At 47.7% G+C, this 18,419-nt stretch overlaps 1 protein-coding gene across 2 annotated transcripts in view; it reads left to right on the top strand.

Moving 5' to 3' along the window:
* Positions 1-18,069, top strand: part of ZNF438 (zinc finger protein 438) — a 127,455-nt gene extending 109,386 nt beyond the window's left edge. Inside the window, exon 5 of one of the 2 annotated variants that reach the window (XM_085631831.1) lies at positions 14,586-18,069. In XM_085631831.1, the coding sequence (XP_085487957.1) occupies positions 14,586-15,177 (592 nt within the window). In that variant the 3' untranslated portion in view covers positions 15,178-18,069. Of the gene's footprint in view, positions 1-870; positions 1,131-14,585 lie in introns of those variants that run through there. The other variant, XM_085631832.1, reaches the window with a different exon arrangement.
* Positions 18,070-18,419: the final 350 nt, after the last annotated feature.

Raw genomic sequence — 18,419 nt, 5'->3', positions numbered from 1 at the left:
TTTGGCCCTTCAACCTTTCAGATACACTGTGCACCACAGAAAAGGGAAATAACTTGCCAATGCAGATTTTCTGTCTAGGTATCCATATGAACCTTTTCTTGTACACAAGAAAGTTAGGGAAGGGGGATGTGAGGGAATCCCCGGGGCCAGCCCTGCCTATGACGACATGAACACACCGCCACACACTCAATGGAGCCCTTACCGTCTACAAGATGAAGACATCCCAGGAACGACGCCGCTAATGGAAGCCTCTCCCCTCCTCCCGCAGAACGCCAGAAGTAACCCGGAAGTGGTCCCTCGGAAAGGCGGGACAGGAAGTCATAGGAACCAATCAGAAGCACCGGCAAGAGGTCAAGACTGGCAGAAAAAGGGCGGAAACAGGACGGAAGGCGCGTCCGCTGAGGAGAATCAAGGAGGAGACGACCGAGAGACAGAGATACAACCCCGGAGCAACGCCGACGCCAGAGAAGCAGAAACCGAAGAAGAAGAAACCCCCGAGAAGTGGAGTGAGGAGTGGTGGGTCCCAGAGGACGTACGAGCTGCCACAACTCAGGAGAGTTGTGGCTCCCAGTGGTACGTGAACGGGACAAGGGACTGAGGGAAGAGGAGGAGAGTGTAATGCAGGGTAGGGGTGGGGGATGGGCGTTTGTAGCTGAACGGGACGGCACCCTAACGTACCGCAGAGTTATAGACCATCCCTGCTATTGCCTGTTTTACCTTTTCCCTGCACTCCCTTACCTGACTTCCCGGCGTAACTGCACAAGTGCTGTCTTTCACAACTGTCCCTCTTCTACAAGTGGGGATCTGGTGACGGTATCCACGCACTCAAAAGTACCTATACTGACCGCTACCTTTTTTTTTTTTTTTTAGCTTATTCCGGGACCTGCTGAAACCCATAATAGGTTTCTTGGTTGCTACGGTCACTACAGATGGGAAGAAACCCGTAATAGGTTTCTGGACACCTGACGAAACCCGTAATAGGTTTCTAGAACCTCACAGAGCAGTAACCTGAAGAACCCGTAATAGGTTTCTTGACCCCCACAGAACAGCAACCTGTAGAAAAGAAAAACATCAAGAAGCTCCAGTCCTGGGAAAAACAGAAACCCTTTGAAGCTATTTTCCCTCAAGAACAGTTTATCCGACTATCCTTGTGTTTCCAAAGTTTGGCATTTACTTTCAATAAAACCCCAATATTGAACACATCCAGCCTCCTCACTTCTGTTTCCGACCATCCCTCCGACAATTTCTTAAAGTGGTAGTTTCCAATTTAGGAATAGATTTAAAAGGATAATTATTCAATTCCCAGCACATGCTTGATTAATCATTTCATTATTAATGATCACACAAGGAAATTGTTTATTTCTCTGGTCTTTGTCTTTAATTTTCTGTGCCCATCCAACGGGTGTTTCGTCGATAGGGGAATACCCCGCAACTTCTTCAGGGCTATAAGAATATGATAAGACCAATTAAAATTTCCATCAATATACAGTGTATTGCACACTACATTTGAAACATGATGAATAACATATCACCACTGTGAAGTATCCCTCCAGTTCACATCTAAAACAAAATGAATGAACATCAGCTTTCATAAGGTGGAAACCCATATATAATATATTCTTTTATGTAAATACGTATTGTTCTAATAGAATCCCATGCTTAATTAGACCAACTGTACTTCCCCGTCTGTGTGCCTACAAGCGTCGTGCCCAATTCTCTGTCTATCCAGTTCATCATGTATTCCTAGTGACGTGAGCTTGAGAACACCAATTGACATGCCCCCCCCCCCCCCCCCCCCCCCCCCCCCATCCGAATGTATAATAAATGAGCCTACCTGTCAGGCTCACAAATTCTACCTTCTATTCCACCTGCAATGGAGAGCGAATCAAAACCACACCAAACATTTTAGTCCGTTTATCAGATTTCCTCTTAAAACATATAACCCAGCTCTCCATATTCTCCAAATATATCCAACTCTTTACCTCTCTGCCAGTTCTACTTCTGTCCCAGCTGTCCGTATATTAATATCCTCTATGGTATGTCGTTCTACTTCAATGAAGTGTTCCCCTGTCAATGAGATGTCCTATATCACTCTCCTAATTTGTCCGTAAAGCACCACTATAATACATGTCCAAATATCATTGAAATGTATCCCATCTTACCCCTAATAAGGGTGGCATTCCAAATATCTTTGATCAGGTTGAATGTTCCGGAATCTGCTCTCTTTAAGGTCCTAATTTGATCTTCTCCAAATCATTGCACCACAAAGAGCAGTTTTAGACTTCTATCACATACCTGTCTGCGAGTACGCCGGACAGAAGACTCCCGGCGGTCGTGTTGCTGTCGGTGACCCGGAAGTGGAATCTACTTTCTGATCCGGAACTATTTGAATTTATACCCATCTTAACAACTAGACTGCAATCCTTCTTGCCTGTGTGTGAAGGCCTCCAAAGTGGCGGTCTCTGTAGACCTCGTCTATATCTATCATTAGTGTACTCCGACTCCATAAATGCATCTATGGGGCACCACATATTAAACCTCCTTAAATATAGGCTACTCGACTCACGCTTGTCGCATTGACCTCCTTGTCGTATGTTGATTGTCTCACACCATAGATTGTTTCCTTATAATCCTGAATAAACAATATCATTATGAGCAAATGGTTCCAGTGATGTTACACATTTATCTTAACACATTTCAAAAATCATTAACACCAGTGGGTTTGCTTCACTGCAGCCAAGATGCTGCCATCAAATTAGGTTTTAATCTAAGATATAGACTGGTGAAATCGTACAAAGAACCAAAGACCTTGTCAGTTCTGAAGGTCAATACAACCCTTATGGTGATTTAAGAGGTCTCGGACAACCTTGGCAAGCTATCCAAGTGGCAGCTGTCGAGAGCAGCCTTCAGGCTTAGTCTTGAAGGAGTGTAAAGCAGCTTGTTTTACCAGAATACAATCTTGTAGTATAGATTAAATGAAAAAGAACCACACCCAAGTATTTATAAAAATATTTATTTTATAACACTATCTAGTACGTTACAGTATCTCCTACACAGAGATAGACACAAAGCACACAATACTTTAGCAAAGAAATCACTGTAAATAACTCTTAATACACAGTTGGCTCCAGGGGTAACCAAACCATATACTAAGAAAGTGGTATAAGAACCACAACTCGAGTCAGGCCAATGTCGAGAGGACCTAGAATTACTGGGGACCCACAGAATCACCCAAGGTAAGTAGATTGGAACCCCACAGAGAGCGTGTGCAGTGTGTGAACACAACCACATGCTGCGTAAAAGTCTGTGCAAGTTGGGGTTGGACTGTTAGATTAGGGACACTTCCCAGTGGACCCTGAAGAAACCCCCGGGGACGACAGAAGGTTGGAGAGCCCCCCACCCCCCACCCATGGATACCTTGGTACCCAAGTTCCCTATCCCAGGGGAACTGGTTGCATAGGTGTGACGTGGCGTCGGAAACCGCCGTCAAACCCAGTGCAGGACTTCAGGAAAGTGCCGCTGCTGGAAGAGGAGCAAGTGTCCAGAGGAATCCAAACGTGGATTCTTGAAGAGGAGCACCTGAAAGCAAAGGGGACAGTGTCTGTGTCACCCAGGGGTGACCAGGAGACTTAGAAGACGAATGCCTACCAATGGCGGTTGCTTCAGGACAGATGACTGTGATATTGACTCTGCAGCTGCGAGGACCAGACGACGCTGAGGACGACCAGGACCCGGATACGAGCTGTCCCACGAAGGATATTAAGTGCTGAGGGGTCGGAGTGTGGCGGGAGCACCATCAAGCCTTGGCAAAGGCAACCCACACAGGAAGTTAGGAGGGTGCATGGTTGGGACCAGTAAGGTCCAGGAGACTCACGACAAGCAAGGGAGCCAGGGCAGGCCCCGAGCAATCAAGGGAGTCCAAGGAAAACGAGGATGACCCTCAAATGGACCCACAGGCCAAAGGCACAGGAGTCGCGAGAGGACCTCAAGCAGCTCACCAAAATGCAGGCGACGATGCACACGATGCGATGTGGCCAAAGATTCTGGTCACTGGAGGTGCTCGAGGTTGGGGCTACTTAGAGCCCAGGGATCTTCTGGCAAAGATGTCAATAAGCCTTTGCAACTGCAAAGGGGGCGCAGTGCCCAGGCGTTCAGTTATTGCAACCCTCACAAGGCCTACTGGCCTCAAACTTGAAAGAGGGTAGAACAGGCCTCTGGAGCTGAGGAAATCCACCACCTGTGTTGCAGAGCCCACGAAGTCTGGAGGAGCTTGGTCGTCTTTGTTGCGCTGCCTGTGAATGCAAGGGAGTGACTCCTTCACTCCAAGGGAGATTACTTTGGTTGTCCTTGATGCTTCGCAGGACTTGGAAGGTTCCTGTATTATGCACAGGCGCAGACTATGCAGTAGACTGGAATGGAGATGAAGTCAGGCCCAAGCGAAGTCCAGAGTGCCCAGATGGTAGAAGTACAGTGGTTTCAGTTCTGAATCTTATCCCACGACAAATCTAGGGACCTACTCCCAGGTAAGCCTTAAGCACCCTGGGGAAAGGGTTGGTAAGATTCAGGGGAGAGGGTCTGGACAGGGGGGAGGTTACTCCCATGTCCTTTGTCCAGTTTCGCACCAGAGCGGGAGCCAATGGCTCCCAGGACTGGTTTGAACTGGACTATGCACACGGACACCAAATGTGCCCATCATGGATACTTTCAGGTTCTGGCAAGTGCACCCACCCAGCCCTAATTGACTAAATCCTGTCTGGGAGGTGGTCAAACCTTCCTGTGACAGGATGTCTATTATTCTACCTTCCCCTGCTCGACCTTGGCTCAGCAGCCGGAGGGCAGAAATGTGTGTCTGGTCGGCAGCAACCATTTTGTGCTGTCCGGAACTAGAAGGCTGGTACCGGGAACACTGAGAGCCCAACAAAGGGCTCTTCTGGTGCTTGGAATCATACCTCTCACACCGTTTGATTCCAACATGTTTGATACCAAACATGATAGGATTCGTTTCAGACGGTTTCGAGATGGACATTGTGCGATTACGCTGTGCCCCTCTTAATAGTATATGGCTGCTTCACTGACAACCCAGGAGGATGGACTCTGTAGGCTGCAGGGGTGTCCTGCTCATGCAGAGGCACTCTCTCACTTAAAACCAAGCACCCTGCCCATAGTATTTTAAAGGCCTGCTATAGGGGTGACCTATAGGTTTTAAGTGCAGTGACCCTTAGATCTAGTAAACCTATATCTTTTGTAAGTGGTGCATGCATCAACTTACACTGGCTGCAATGGCAGGCTTGTAGTTTCATTTTGAATGGTCTCACATGGGTGGCATAATACATGCTGCAGCCCATGGGAGACCTCTGGGGTACCTATGCCCTGGGTACATGGCTACCATATACTGGGGACTGACCAGGGTACCCCAGTATCCAATCTGGGATGTACCCAAGTACATAACACAACAGTTTAAGGAGAACGCAGATAGACTGGGGTCCTAATGAGCATGATCCCAGTCAGACTAGTCAAGAACAGCATCACATCAAGCAAAAAGTGGGGGTAACCATAAGAAGCAGATCCTACTTTCCTACACTGTCCCTGTGGTTTTAAACACTTCGGGAAAAGCATATAAGCAGTGCGACACAGGATCTTCCCAAAAACAATTGAAAATCCACTGTAATGTACAAAATGCACCAGTGCCATCATGATGTCTACAGATTACTCGCACGGAAGGTGAACAGATGAATCTGGCTATTTGATTTTTTACGTAAGGGCCTAAATCAGTAAATTTAACGGCAGACACTGGCTACTTTATGAATCCCTTTGCCTTAGTAGTACCTTTGATATTAGCAGCAACATTGACTTGGAGCTAATTGATCCACTTGATGGCTTTTCTTTCCGATCTCTCCTGGTTTTTCTGAATTTTCCGAGTGACTGGAGTTATGCCTGTTGTACTTGGATATTGTTAACCTGTTTCTTGCTTACCTTTTCCGGCTGTATACATCTTTAGGATTTACATGCTCCCTTCTTATTTTCGAAACATTGCAGTGACCTTAGAATTGTTTTAGATGATGATCAGTTTATTTTTCCAAGAAATCAATGGGATTGAAGACTTTTTTTCTTCAATGTGGCATGTCGTTTGATCTTCCTATGTGGTATACCTATTCTTGAGCCACTTTAAGATGCGGAACTTTGTATCTTAGCCCGCACGCCAAAGTTTGTACTGTCATGACAGACACTTAGGACTCCAATATTTCAATGCAAGGCGACACAGCCACTATTACAGTGGTATGTTTGTAGGAATGAGGGCGCCGCTAAGAAGAAATCCACTACTGAGTAATATAGATATCTTATATCTGGGTGACGGTGCTCGCAGGGTAGGGAGAACCACTGACCTCCTCAAAACTAAAACTTTGTGACCTAGGGCAACAGAATTTTTTTTTCAAAATTCATGTGCAGACCCCCAGCACTCGTCCTGACAGTAATTTCACAAGTCATAAATCAAGGTACATCAATAAGTATAAAAATAAAAATATCTCTGCTGACTCGCGTATACGAGGTCAGCCTAGATTCTAGTGAGAGTATTTACGAAAAGAAAATTGGTGAATAAATAGAAATCTTTAACTTCAGTCTTAATAGCTAAAACACGATTTAGAGGCATAGGCAGTATAGAAGAAACTATTAAATGATAGAAGGAGCTAGCAAAAATAAGGCGACTAAGTAAGTAACTAGAGTGTCAAGAAAAGAAGAAAAAAAACTACTGCTGCACTTACCTGAGTCCTCCTGGACTTCCAGTGGAAAAGACACTGAGTAGTCTGCACTTCTGAGTCGTAAGTATACCCTGCAAGAGAAAACAAGGTTATGTTATTAATTCTTAATGAAAACAAAAATATTAACTATGCGCTTGAATAACATCACAATAATAACGCATTAGAGGAGAGGCAATAGCCAAGAGTAGCACTGGTAAGAAATTGTAAACAGAAGGTGAATATGAAAGTAATAAAAAGAAGAAAAGTGTTATAAGTAAAAGATTGTTGTTATGTTTACATCTTAAAAATAAGAAAGATTGGATAAAAGAAGATAGAAGAACGAACAGCTAGCAGAGCACTCCCCATCCCCCTTTCCCCAAACCTGTATGGGAGACTAGACAACCTAAGAGGGGTGTCCTGGGAGGGGCATTGGGAATTAGGCGTTGTTCTGCTCCTGTGCAAGTTGGCTAACCATATAAAGGTTACCTAGTCCTGACACCCCTATCATTTGTAACTAAGGACATTGATGCTTATGATTGACAATGCATTGACCATGTTCAACATACGGAAGCTAGGTAGCACCTGTTCAGTATCCCTGTCCAGAAAAGCTGTTTGTAGCCTTCAGACTGTCCCATCTGGGGCAAGAAGTTGCTATGGCAGACAGGCTACTGTTCAGGAGAGTTACTGTCCACTTGGCAAGAAAAAGGGCCACCACAGTTTCTTTCATGACCAATGTGGTGCTTGTGTACATCTGCAGTCTCCACTTGGACATTGCCCTGGACCTTCCAAGGGAATTATACTGAGGTGAGGACCAATGCTGTTGATTGGTATAACTGGCAGCACCAGAAGGGAAAATCCTAAATGATTGTTTCATGGGCTTATTCTACTTGAGCCTTTTTGAGGACCTCTCTGGACGTTTGTAGTTCTGGGCTTTCGGGTTGAGATGGGTTCATATTCTGGTAGTTTTTTTTCTTGTGCACAGATGTGGTTTTATTCCCTTAGATCACTTTCACAAACAAAAACTTCACTATGAACGCAGTATCTGAAAGAAACACGTTAGTTAGATTCCTCACCTTAGAATATCCCCAGGCGTCAGTCTGGATCCGGAAAGATTTTTGTAGCAATACCCCTTGCGCGTCGGTAGGCGTCGTCTGCGGCTCCGTCGTCTGCGTCGTGTGCCGGAATGACGTCGTCGGAGTACTTAGACGCCGCCCTCGCGCGCTGTCAGTTCTTCTTTTTTCCACGCCAGTAAGCGAAGATCCGGGAAGAGCTTACCCCTAGTCATTTTTTGACTAACTTTTTTGACTTCTTTTGGTCTATCGACTCGACTCTGGTGCCGGTAGGATGCCTGGTTTCAAGGCCTGTGACGCCTGTCATCGCCTGATGTCGGTGACGGATCACCATCGCCGGTGCCTTTATTGCCTGGGGGCCGACCATGACGCGGAGTCGTGCCTCGATTGCCAGGCCTTGACGTCGAAAGCTAAGCGGTCCCGTAAGCTTCTCGAGCTTCGGCACTCGGCTCCGCGCCGCTCTCGGTCCCGGTCCAGGAGGAGGTCCAAGGACCGATCGCGGAGCCGTAGCCATAGTCATCGCTCGTCGGGGTCTTCGGGTAAGTCGAAGCACTCCAAGAAGTCCAAGAGACGACATCGCTCTTCGGACTCCCCTCGCCGGTCGCGCGACTTGGCTGAGGGTCAGGGTGGTCCCACCCCCGCGGCTCCGTCGGAGCCGCGTCCGTCCCCATACCCGCCGGTCCCTGGGACTGACACGACTCCGGCGGAGGTCAGTGCCTTCCTCTCGGCCATGAGGGACCTGGCTCCGCCGTCGACGCCTGTAGGCGTGCCTTCGGGCCCCGCAGGTTCGACTGGGCGACCTCGCGTTCCGGCGGCTCCGGCGCCGTCGACGGCTCCGGCCCCGACGCCGCAGGTCCCCGAGGGATCCAGGCCTGGATCTCGGTCGGCGCCGATCGACCTCACGATGCCTCGGACACCGGTTCCACCTCCGGCGCCGTCTCCGGACGACGCCGTTCCCCGGTTCAGCCCCTGTCTGGACCCGACACCGGTACGGCGCCGTCCGGCGCCGCAACCGACGTCTATGGATGACCATTTCATCTACCGTCCGGCTCCGATCGTTCCTCCTGTTTATCAGGAATCGAATGACGGGGGCGACTGGGAGGGGTCTGAGGACCCTATGGCCCTCCAGGGCCAACTTGCACAGGAATGGGCAGACTAACTGGGGGATGCCAGTGGTCTGGACACTTAGCCGGACGCTGGCTTCATCTCTCCTCCGACTGTGGCCTCGGAGGAGGGTGCAGCTTTTTCAGTGGTGCTGCGCAAGGCGGGCGAAGCCCTAGGGCTGCAGTTGCCAGCTGTGGCCGTGAGGACTAACGTCCTTACAGAGGTCCTTCAACCGACCGCAAGCTCCACTGAGCCTCTGCTGCAGTTTAATGAGGCCCTCATAGACGTTCTGCAGGGCACTTGGTCCAAGCCCTCCACAGTTCCTCCTGTGGACCGGAACGTTGCCCGGCGCCACCGCCCTGCTCCGGGCGACCCCAGTTTCCTCTCCCAACACCCCACCCCCGAGAGCCTGCTATCCAGGCCTCCACTTCCCAATCCTCCTTCCCGTCCGCTCCTCCGGATCGGGAATCCAAGAGGCTGGAACAGTTTGGCAAGAAACTGTTCTCGTCCCTGAGTTTGGGGCTGCGGTCTTTAAATACCGCTTGCCTTTTGGACCGTTATTCCCACTCTCTGTGGGATGCGGTGGAGGACGTGCTGCCCTTGTGCCCGGTGGAGGCCCGGGCACGACTCACTCAAGCACTTGCTGACGGTCGAGATGCAGCACAGCACGCCATACGGTGTGGACTTGACACCACGGACTCGCTGGGTCGGGCGATTTCCACCACGGTGGCGCTTCGGCGTCTCGCCTGGCTGAGGTCTACGTCATTTTCAGGGGATGTCCAGAGTTCCCTCATGGACATGCCCTTTGATGGCACTCGCCTTTTTGGTGAGAAGGCGAACAGTGCGCTGGCTCGGTTCAAGGACTCCCGGGCCATGGCCAAGTCCTTGGGTCTTTCGGCCCCGCGGCCGCAAACTTCCGCCTTTCGTCCCTTTTCGTGACCAAGGAAGGGGCGCCTCCTCACGTCCGCCCAGCCACCGGCCGCAGAACCAACCTGCACGCGGATGTGGATTCCGCCGAGGCGGTACTGGAGGTCAACGTGCCGGTCAGTCCACATCCACCCCCGGCAGCATCCGCCTCAAAGCCCTCCTAGTCCGAGCTTTCAGGCCCATTCAACGCCAGTGGGCGGCAGAGTTTGCCATCACCTGCTCCACTGGCACTCCATCACGTCGGACAGGTGGGTGCTGCAAATCGTCCGAAGAGGCTACTCCCTCCCCTTCGAGACGACCCCTCCAGCCATGCCGTCGCTGAACATCCGTATGTCGGGGGATCATTTGCATCTTCTACGAGAGGAAGTTTCGGCCCTCGTGGCCAAAGAGGCCGTCGAGCGTGTTCCTGGTCCAAAAGTAGGTCGTGGTTGTTATTCCCACTACTTTCTGGTTCCCAAGAAGGGCAAAGGGGGCCTACGCCCGATCTTGGACCTCAGGAGCGTGAACTCCTTCCTCCGGAAGGACCGGTTCAAGATGGTCACTTTAGCTCAGGTTCTGGCTGCCCTAGACCCTGGAGACTGGATGGTAGCGTTGGACTTGCAGGTCTCTTATTTCCACATCCCCGTCCTGCCGGCCCACCGGCGTTACCTGCGGTTCACGGTGGGTCAGGAGCACTTTCAGTTCACCGTGCTCCCCTTCGGCCTCACCAGTGCCCCTCGGGTGTTCACGAAAGTGATGGCGGTGGTCGCAGCTCATCTGCGCCGATCAGGGGTTCCAGTCTTCCCCTATCTCGACGACTGGCTGTTGAAGGCGGGCTCGCCCCAGCAAGTCGTCTCCCACCTCCAGACTACGGCCGACCTCCTGCACTCGCTGGGGTTCCCCATCAATGTGCCGAAGTCGCACCTGAGTCCCTCCCAAAAGCTCCTTTTCATTGGGGCGATTCTCGATTCGGCGCAGTTCCGGGTCTATCCGCCGGAACAGCGGGTCCGGGACATTCAGGCCCTGATTTCCATCTTCCGGCCTCTGTCCTGGGTTTCGGTCAGGTTGGTGCTGCGGCTTCTGGGGCTGATGGCCTCCTGCATCCTGTTGGTACCTCACGCCAGGTGGCGAATGCGGGCTCTGCAGTGGGACCTGAAGTTTCAGTGGGCCCAGCATCGAGGCAACCTGTCCGACCATATCTTGATCTCGGAGGGCACTGCGAACCAGCTGCAGTGGTGGCTCACGAATCGCGATTGGGTCAGCGGCAGATCCCTCTCCCTACCCCAACTGGAGCATGCCGTAGTGACGGATGCGTCCCTCCTGGGATGGGGGGCCATATGGGAGAGGCGGAGATCAGAGGACTCTGGTCTCCAGCGGAGACTCGGTTCCATATCGACCTCCTTGGAGCTGAGGGCGACCCGACTTGCACTAAAAGCCTTCCTTCCCTCTGTCCGGGGAAGTGTCGTGCAGGTGTTCACGGACAACATCACCGCCATGTGGTATTGCAACAAACAGGGCGGGGTGGGGTAGTGGACCCTTTGTCAGGAGGCTCTGCGCCTGTGGACATGGCTGGAACATCAGGGCATCACCCTGGTGGTTCGACATCTGGCGGGCTCTCTGAATGCCAGAGCAGACGAACTCAGCCGCCGGTGCATGATGGATCACGAATGGCGTCTAAACTCGGACGAGGCGCAGGGCCTCTTTCGGCAGTGGGGAGAGCTTTGGTTAGATCTATTCGCCACCGAAGAGAACGCGCAATGTCCACAGTTCTGCGTGTTGGAGTTTCCAAGGCGGCACTCGCTCGGGGACGCCTTTTGTCACGAGTGGAGTTGCGGTCTGTTGTACGCCTTTCCGCCTATACCACTTCTGCCCAGAGTGCTGAAGGAAGATCAGGCGCGACCGGGCCCAAGTCATCTTGGTGGCTCCGGATTGGGCACGAAGGTACTGGTATCCCGAGCTACTCAGTATGTCCATCGATCCCCCGATATGACTGCCTCTTCAGGAGGACCTTCTGTCGCAGCAGCAGGGGACGGTCCTCCACCCGAACCTGTCCAGCCTCCACCTCCATGCGTGGAGATTGAGCGGCGACAGTTGATGCCATTTGACTTGCCTCCTGAAGTCTGTGATGTCATTCTGGCAGCCAGGCGTCCCTCCACAAAGACGGTATACGCCTGCCGGTGGAACAAATTTGTGGCATGGTGCACAGCAAAGGCTGTGGATCCCCTTTCTGCCCCTCTTTCTGAGGTTCCCCTTTTTCTTCTTTCTTTGGCCCAGCAGGGCTCTGCTCTGGGCACCTTGAAGGGTTATCTTGCTGCATTCTCTGCTTTCTTAAGGCTTCCTGATCAGCCTTCTCTTTTCAAGTCCCCTGTTGTCTCATGTTTTCTCAAGGGCATTACTTATATGTTCCCTCCTGTTCCATTTGTAATGCCTCAGTGGGACTTGAACCTTGTTCTCACTTTTCTGATGTGCGCTCCCTTTGAGCCTTTTCACAACTGTCCAATTCATCTACTGACTCTGAAAACTGCCTTCCTGGTGGCTATCACCTCCGCTAGGCGGGTGAGTGAGCTCCAGGCTCTGTCAGCTAAGCCTCCCTTCCTTTCGGTTCATCCGGATAAGATAGCCCTCCGGACACGTCCTTCTTTTCTTCCTAAAGTCGTGACTCCCTTTCATATCGGGCAATCTGTCACGCTGCCCAACTTCTTTCCACCTCCGCATCCTTCAAAAGATGAAGAGAGGCTCCACCGTCTGGACCCAAAACGTGCGCTGTCCTTTTATTTGGACCGCACAAAACAGTTCCGGGTGGACGACCAACTTTTTGTTGGATATGTAGGTGCTAAGAAGGGTAAAGCTGTGCACAAGCGGACCATCTCGCGATGGGTCGTGTTGTGTATTAAACTCTGCTATTCCTTGGCGAAAAAGGTCCCTCCTGTTGGGCTGAGAGCCCATTCCACCTGGGCCACAGCGGCGACAACTGCCCTGGGATGGGGAGTCCCCTTGCAGGTCATCTGTCAGGCGGCGACGTGGGCTTCACTGCACACGTTGGCCAAGCACTATTGCCTGGACAGCCAAGTCCGGAGAGATGGCCACTTTGGCCGTTCTGTTCTCCAGGACTTTCTGGTGTGATCTTGGTTCGCAGGCCCACCTCTGGGGTTGGTATTGCTGGGGTATCTATTCTAAGGTGAGGAATCTAACTAACGTGTTTCTTTCGGATGAACAAGTTACTTACCTTCGGTAACGATGTATCTGTACGAAACATTAGTTAGTTAGATTCCTCACCGACCCACCCAGCCTCCCCGTTCTGCGAACCGACATCTAGGGTTAAGGTTCTCCCTTTCAGGGCCCTAGATTTTTTTTTTTTTTTGGCACCAGTGTCGGGCTCTTGCATGGCTCAGCTTCCCTGGCGCGGAAAGCTATGTATAAGAACTGACGTCAGCGCGCGAGGGCGGCGTTGATTAAGTACTCCGTCATTCCGGCGCACGACGACGGACGCGGAGCCGCAGACGACGCCTACCGACGCGCAAGGGTTATTGCTACAAAAATCTTTCCGGATCCAGCCCGACGCCTGGGGATATTCTAAGGTGAGGAATCTAACTAACTAATGTTTCTTACAGATACATCGTTACAGAAGGTAAGTAACTTGTTCTTTAGGACCACAAATACAGACTCTCTAAATGCACGTTTCCATAATGTAAGAAAAACCCAGAAGTTTGTTCGAACTGGCCACTTACTTTGTGGTCTACATGCTTCCAGAATCCTGCGAAGCCCAGTTTACTAGCCGCTCACAGATTACCATAGCTGGGTGTGGTGAACCAGATGCTTTCCGGCTGTACTAGCAGAATAAGCTATAATGGCCTGTGGCCAGTGAGAAGGCTGCTGTTCTTGTTACTGCCAGTGTAGACTCTAGGCTTGATTCTGACTTGTTGCTGGGCTGCAGTGCCCTCGCAGGGCATGGGAAGTCTGGCAGAGCCTCACATCTCTGGCTCCCTTCTGCCACCTCAGAACTTTGCTTCTCAACGGAGGTTGGGAAGCATTTGAGGGCACTCTGCCAAGAGGGAGGTAGCCAGTAAAAGGTTCCTCATCAGTGCTTCGGGAACGCAGCAGAGCGGCCTTGACCCAGGAGCAATGGAATTAAACGATGCCTAGTGACCCGTCAGCTCAACACTGCGTTGCAGGCAGCCAGAGCAACCCAACAGATAGCCAGAGGCAAACTACACTGGTTGTGTACAGTCTGCGCATGTCCACCGCTCTTTTCTGCCTTTCCAGGATTATTTTTGAGTCGTTTCTACAGTATGTTTAAAGTGTGCCTGTCTGTTGCCAGAATATCTCTCTTGCCCTGCACAGTCACTTCCGTTTAATTGGTCGCTAAAAAGCTGAAATGAGTGAATGGAATAATTTCAGCTGACTGTATATAGATTCATAATCTCTTCTTGTATTAGAACAAACTGCTATTTTAATTAGTAGGATTAGCAGTACAGCAGAGAGTGTGTTTTATATATAGTGATGTGAATTTGTGGAAGTCTTAAAATGCACGTGTTATATTTTTTATAATGTCTTAGGGCATTTTTAAGTAAGCTGCATTTTAGGTAGGGTTAAAGTCTAATAACGCACAACAATTGGTGATGAAGTTTTTTCTGCCTATACCTTTAATTGGTTTGCCTTGCAAGTGGTAGTATTGGAGGAGTTGAACAGTTGTCTATTTGGGGTTTATACATATTTATGATAAATAAGTAGTCGTTTATCATACTTAACACTTTGTTTGTCTTGGTAGGGAAACCACTTCTAGCATCGAAGATGACTTCTTACAAAATCAAGGCAGCGAAGACGAAGTTAAATTGCAGATGAAATGTGGTCGATGCCACCTCAGTACTCTCACGTTTTCCGAAATGAAGTTTCATTTGTTGTATGATCATGGAGAGGAGATTGACGGGCATCCCAAGGAAGGCGTGGTGCAGACTACCGACGGAGGGCAGGAAGAATTGTTGAAGCATGCGGCACTCCACTGGAAACAGTGGAACGAAAGACGAAGTCTTGTGAAATGTGACCACTGTGAGGAGTTGTGCTCTGGATCTAAACTAAAGAAGCACATGTCCCTTTTCCATCCGGATTTAGTAACCACTCCAGTGGAAAGCAAGGCTGTTATATTGGGAAATAACGAACCAGTTCAGGAATTACAGGAAGTTGACACTGCCTTGCAGAACCAGAACCCTACGCTCTATTGTAATTCGGGTTTAAACTGTGTTCTCTGCAAGCAGATGTTTGCACGGAAAGAGGATCTTTTTTCCCACTGGCAAAATCAGCACAGTTGCGAAGAACCCTCTGTTCTCTGGACTATTTTCAGTTCCTATTTCGAGCAAAAATAGTTAAGTACTTGTTAAGATGACTCAATGTTACATGTTGTCTATTTATTGTTGAAAGCTCGGTGTATGGGGGGCTATTTGTTGAACCCACCATGAATAGTTCTCATCACAAAAGTGTGATACTACAGTACTCCCACAATAGTTCTATGAAAAGCTTTTCCCTGTTTTGCTGGATGGACTCAGCTCTATTAGGGCGTCTTCCTCTTGCTCATTCAGCACTTTGGCACCTAAGATATTCAACTGTATAATTATGGTCCATGACATCTGCAAAGGCTACTGTCCGATACCAAAGCCTACTGAAAAAGGTCGTCTAATTTCCAGTTCTGTTCCATGCTTGGGGGCACCTTGTTGACGGCCTAAGTAGGAAGGGGCAGTCACCTATGAATGCTCTGCATTTCCTAGCTACCTGAAATTAAAGTTGGTGTAACCAAGCAATTCCAATTCAGATTCGGTAAGTTTGTCTTTTCTATAGTGGTGAGGAAGGTGTTTAGCGCACGGCACTTTTTTGGGAATAATTGTGTCCCAGAAAGCTAATGCAGAATGTATGCCATCACTGACTTAAATGTCTGGGAAAGTCTACTGTACAGTGGAAGTGCCTGTTCAATTTTGTGATTCACACGGGCCTGTTGCACGAAATCGTGCCATTTAAATGTTATTTCAGCAGTTATGTCAATAGTAGAACGTTTTTAAAACCTCGGTTTCCAGTATTATCGATTTATTTTAAATTACTGAGAGGCTTTGCAGTTGACTTTTTTCTCCCCCCCCCCCCCCCCCTCCCCTCCCCCTAACGGTATGAGGTTTGTGTGCATACTAACTATCCCTTCGCCTATAGAAAACCCCTTTTCATCGCCATAAAGAAACTACACTAGCGTGTTACTCTGTTTATATAGAATTTAGGTCTCATTCAGAAATCAATGCACCAAAAATTGTTCTCCCTTAAAATCGTGTGCTGACGACATTGTATTTCTGCCCTGTAAGAGCAGTTAGTGTTACTGCCACTCCTCGGTATTTTTCTCTCTGGCTACAGTTGACTGCTGGCAAAGAGGCATAAGGGTGTTAGCGGATTTTTGGGGGGATTACCGGCATTTAAATAACATTGGCCATTGGTACACTATAATGTTAAATTTGGAAAATAAAGTTCTGATGTACAGAAAGACTATAAAAACTAGCACTGTGAGCAGGAAATTTGTGATGCCTTGTTGCTAATGTTGTTGAAAAAATAGCTCTAACTATTTGTGATAAAATGTAAAATAAAAAAGCGCTTTATTTAATTTTGCAATAGTTAAGCATTGAAACACCGACTTGGTGTAAACGGTCTCAATACAATCTATATTTCAAACTAGTAATTACTGCACAGGCACATTCCAGTGGTTGCAGGGTATCATTATTTGGGATCGTAAATCACATGTTCGTCCATATATATGTATAATTAGTGTTCTGGTTTGACTTTTTCACCTTCTTTTAGATTATTCCATCCTTCTCACTCTTCCCAAATTGGTAACTTGATGATCATCTGTAGAGTGATTTTATTTGTGGTTACCTGTATTCTCAATCTACAAGCCATGAATTTCACCCTCTATTCATGCGCTTTCATCATCCACATTTACTTCATAGCTAATCCAAATGTTCTTTACATCTAAATGTATCTTACATCCACATTTTCTGAAATGTTATTTCGTGATGTCCTTCTTACTTTCCCATGCTTAAAAACATTTCATGATTATTATCTGTTGAAAGCCCAGGGGACCATATTATCTCATTTCGAAGTAGGTGTGCCTTAATTGCATAACATGAATGCGGTTGTTCTAGTTTTCAAGCATACATACTTTTTACCTTTTCACCCAAAGTTTTATGATATTTTTTCAATTACTTTATCAGCGATTAGCTCTTATTTCAAAAGGATTACTCTCCCTATCCTCCCTTTGACATACAGTTGGTAACAGTTGCTATTGGTGAGCAGTTTCATTCTAAAAGTTCCTGATACCTGCACTGCCATCAGCTGTTGATGTGATGTAGTATAAATATAACTGTAGTCTTTGATAATCTTTTTGTAATTATGGAATATGTTAAGTGACACTGAAAAACAATACAAAGTTGAAAAATCCACATATGCTTAGTAGATAAGAAAATGTTAAAAGCATTATTTAAAGCATTGCTCTGAATTTGAATATTTTATGGAAACAATCCTTTCCATAAACTTTACATTTTCTAGACGGTATGTATGTTTCCTTCTACTTGCACTATCTCCAGAAATATCTGTTGCCTAACTGTTTTGTTTAGAAAAATGTTATTAATTTCACAAGTTAACAGTGCTGAGCTAATTTATAGTGCCTGTTTTAATTTTGTAGTTTTTATGCATTGATAATGTTAAAATATTATCACATTTGTCATGCAAAAGAACTTGCAAATTGAATGCGAGAAGGCAATATGTTTTTGGGAATTGAAATCCTGCACTTAAATCAATTCAGAATTGTTTCTTACAGTGTTAATTCCAGCTGTTAAATTGTAACCATCGCAGACCTTTTAGGCTGAAAATACGGTAGCACTTTCTTGTTGTCATGAAGCACTCGGTATGGTTTGCAGGATCCAAGCTCAGAAGGTATTACAGGTTTTAATTCATATCTTGTTTTTTTTTTTTTATTTGAGCGGTATGTAACGAATGCACAGGAAAACTTGTACTGTGTTAGATATTCAATATGTTGGCTACCCTGTCCTGTTTTTAATGCTGTTTGAAAGTAATGTTTGCTTATACTTTTGAGTTGACATGTTAAATACTATGCTCATTTATACTTTTCTGCACAACATAGCATCAAAGTATAAATAGTCAAAATCTGAAAGTTTATCTTAAAGTATAACTCATTGTTTTTCACTCTTCATAAATTATGTTTTCATGTATTACATTACTCGTGTTTTTCTTTTTTACGGGGGGGGGGGTGTTTCATATCACATCTGTATAGATTCCATACATTCCTTTTACCTTTTAACCCATATCTTTTTCAAGCTATTATAACAGAAATGTATACAGCATTAAAAACACAAGCTTGGATCAGTTGCGTGGTTTCAGAGTATTGCCTTTCTCCGTCTGCATCTCCACCGTTGTTCTTAATCACCAAGACAAATTGTTTGTCATTGGATTTGATCTTTCACTGGTTGTTTTGGTATGAGACACTTCTTGTATGAATGAATAAATGGCATTTATGAAGTGCACAGCTGCTTTCCAAGAAGCGTCCCGGTGTAATGAATGC

Source organism: Triturus cristatus, chromosome 10, assembly GCF_964204655.1.
Source record: "Triturus cristatus chromosome 10, aTriCri1.1, whole genome shotgun sequence".
Lineage (NCBI taxonomy): Eukaryota > Metazoa > Chordata > Amphibia > Caudata > Salamandridae > Triturus > Triturus cristatus.
The sequence above is the reverse complement of the archived record's forward strand: the minus strand, read 5'-3'. Positions and strand labels throughout refer to the sequence as shown.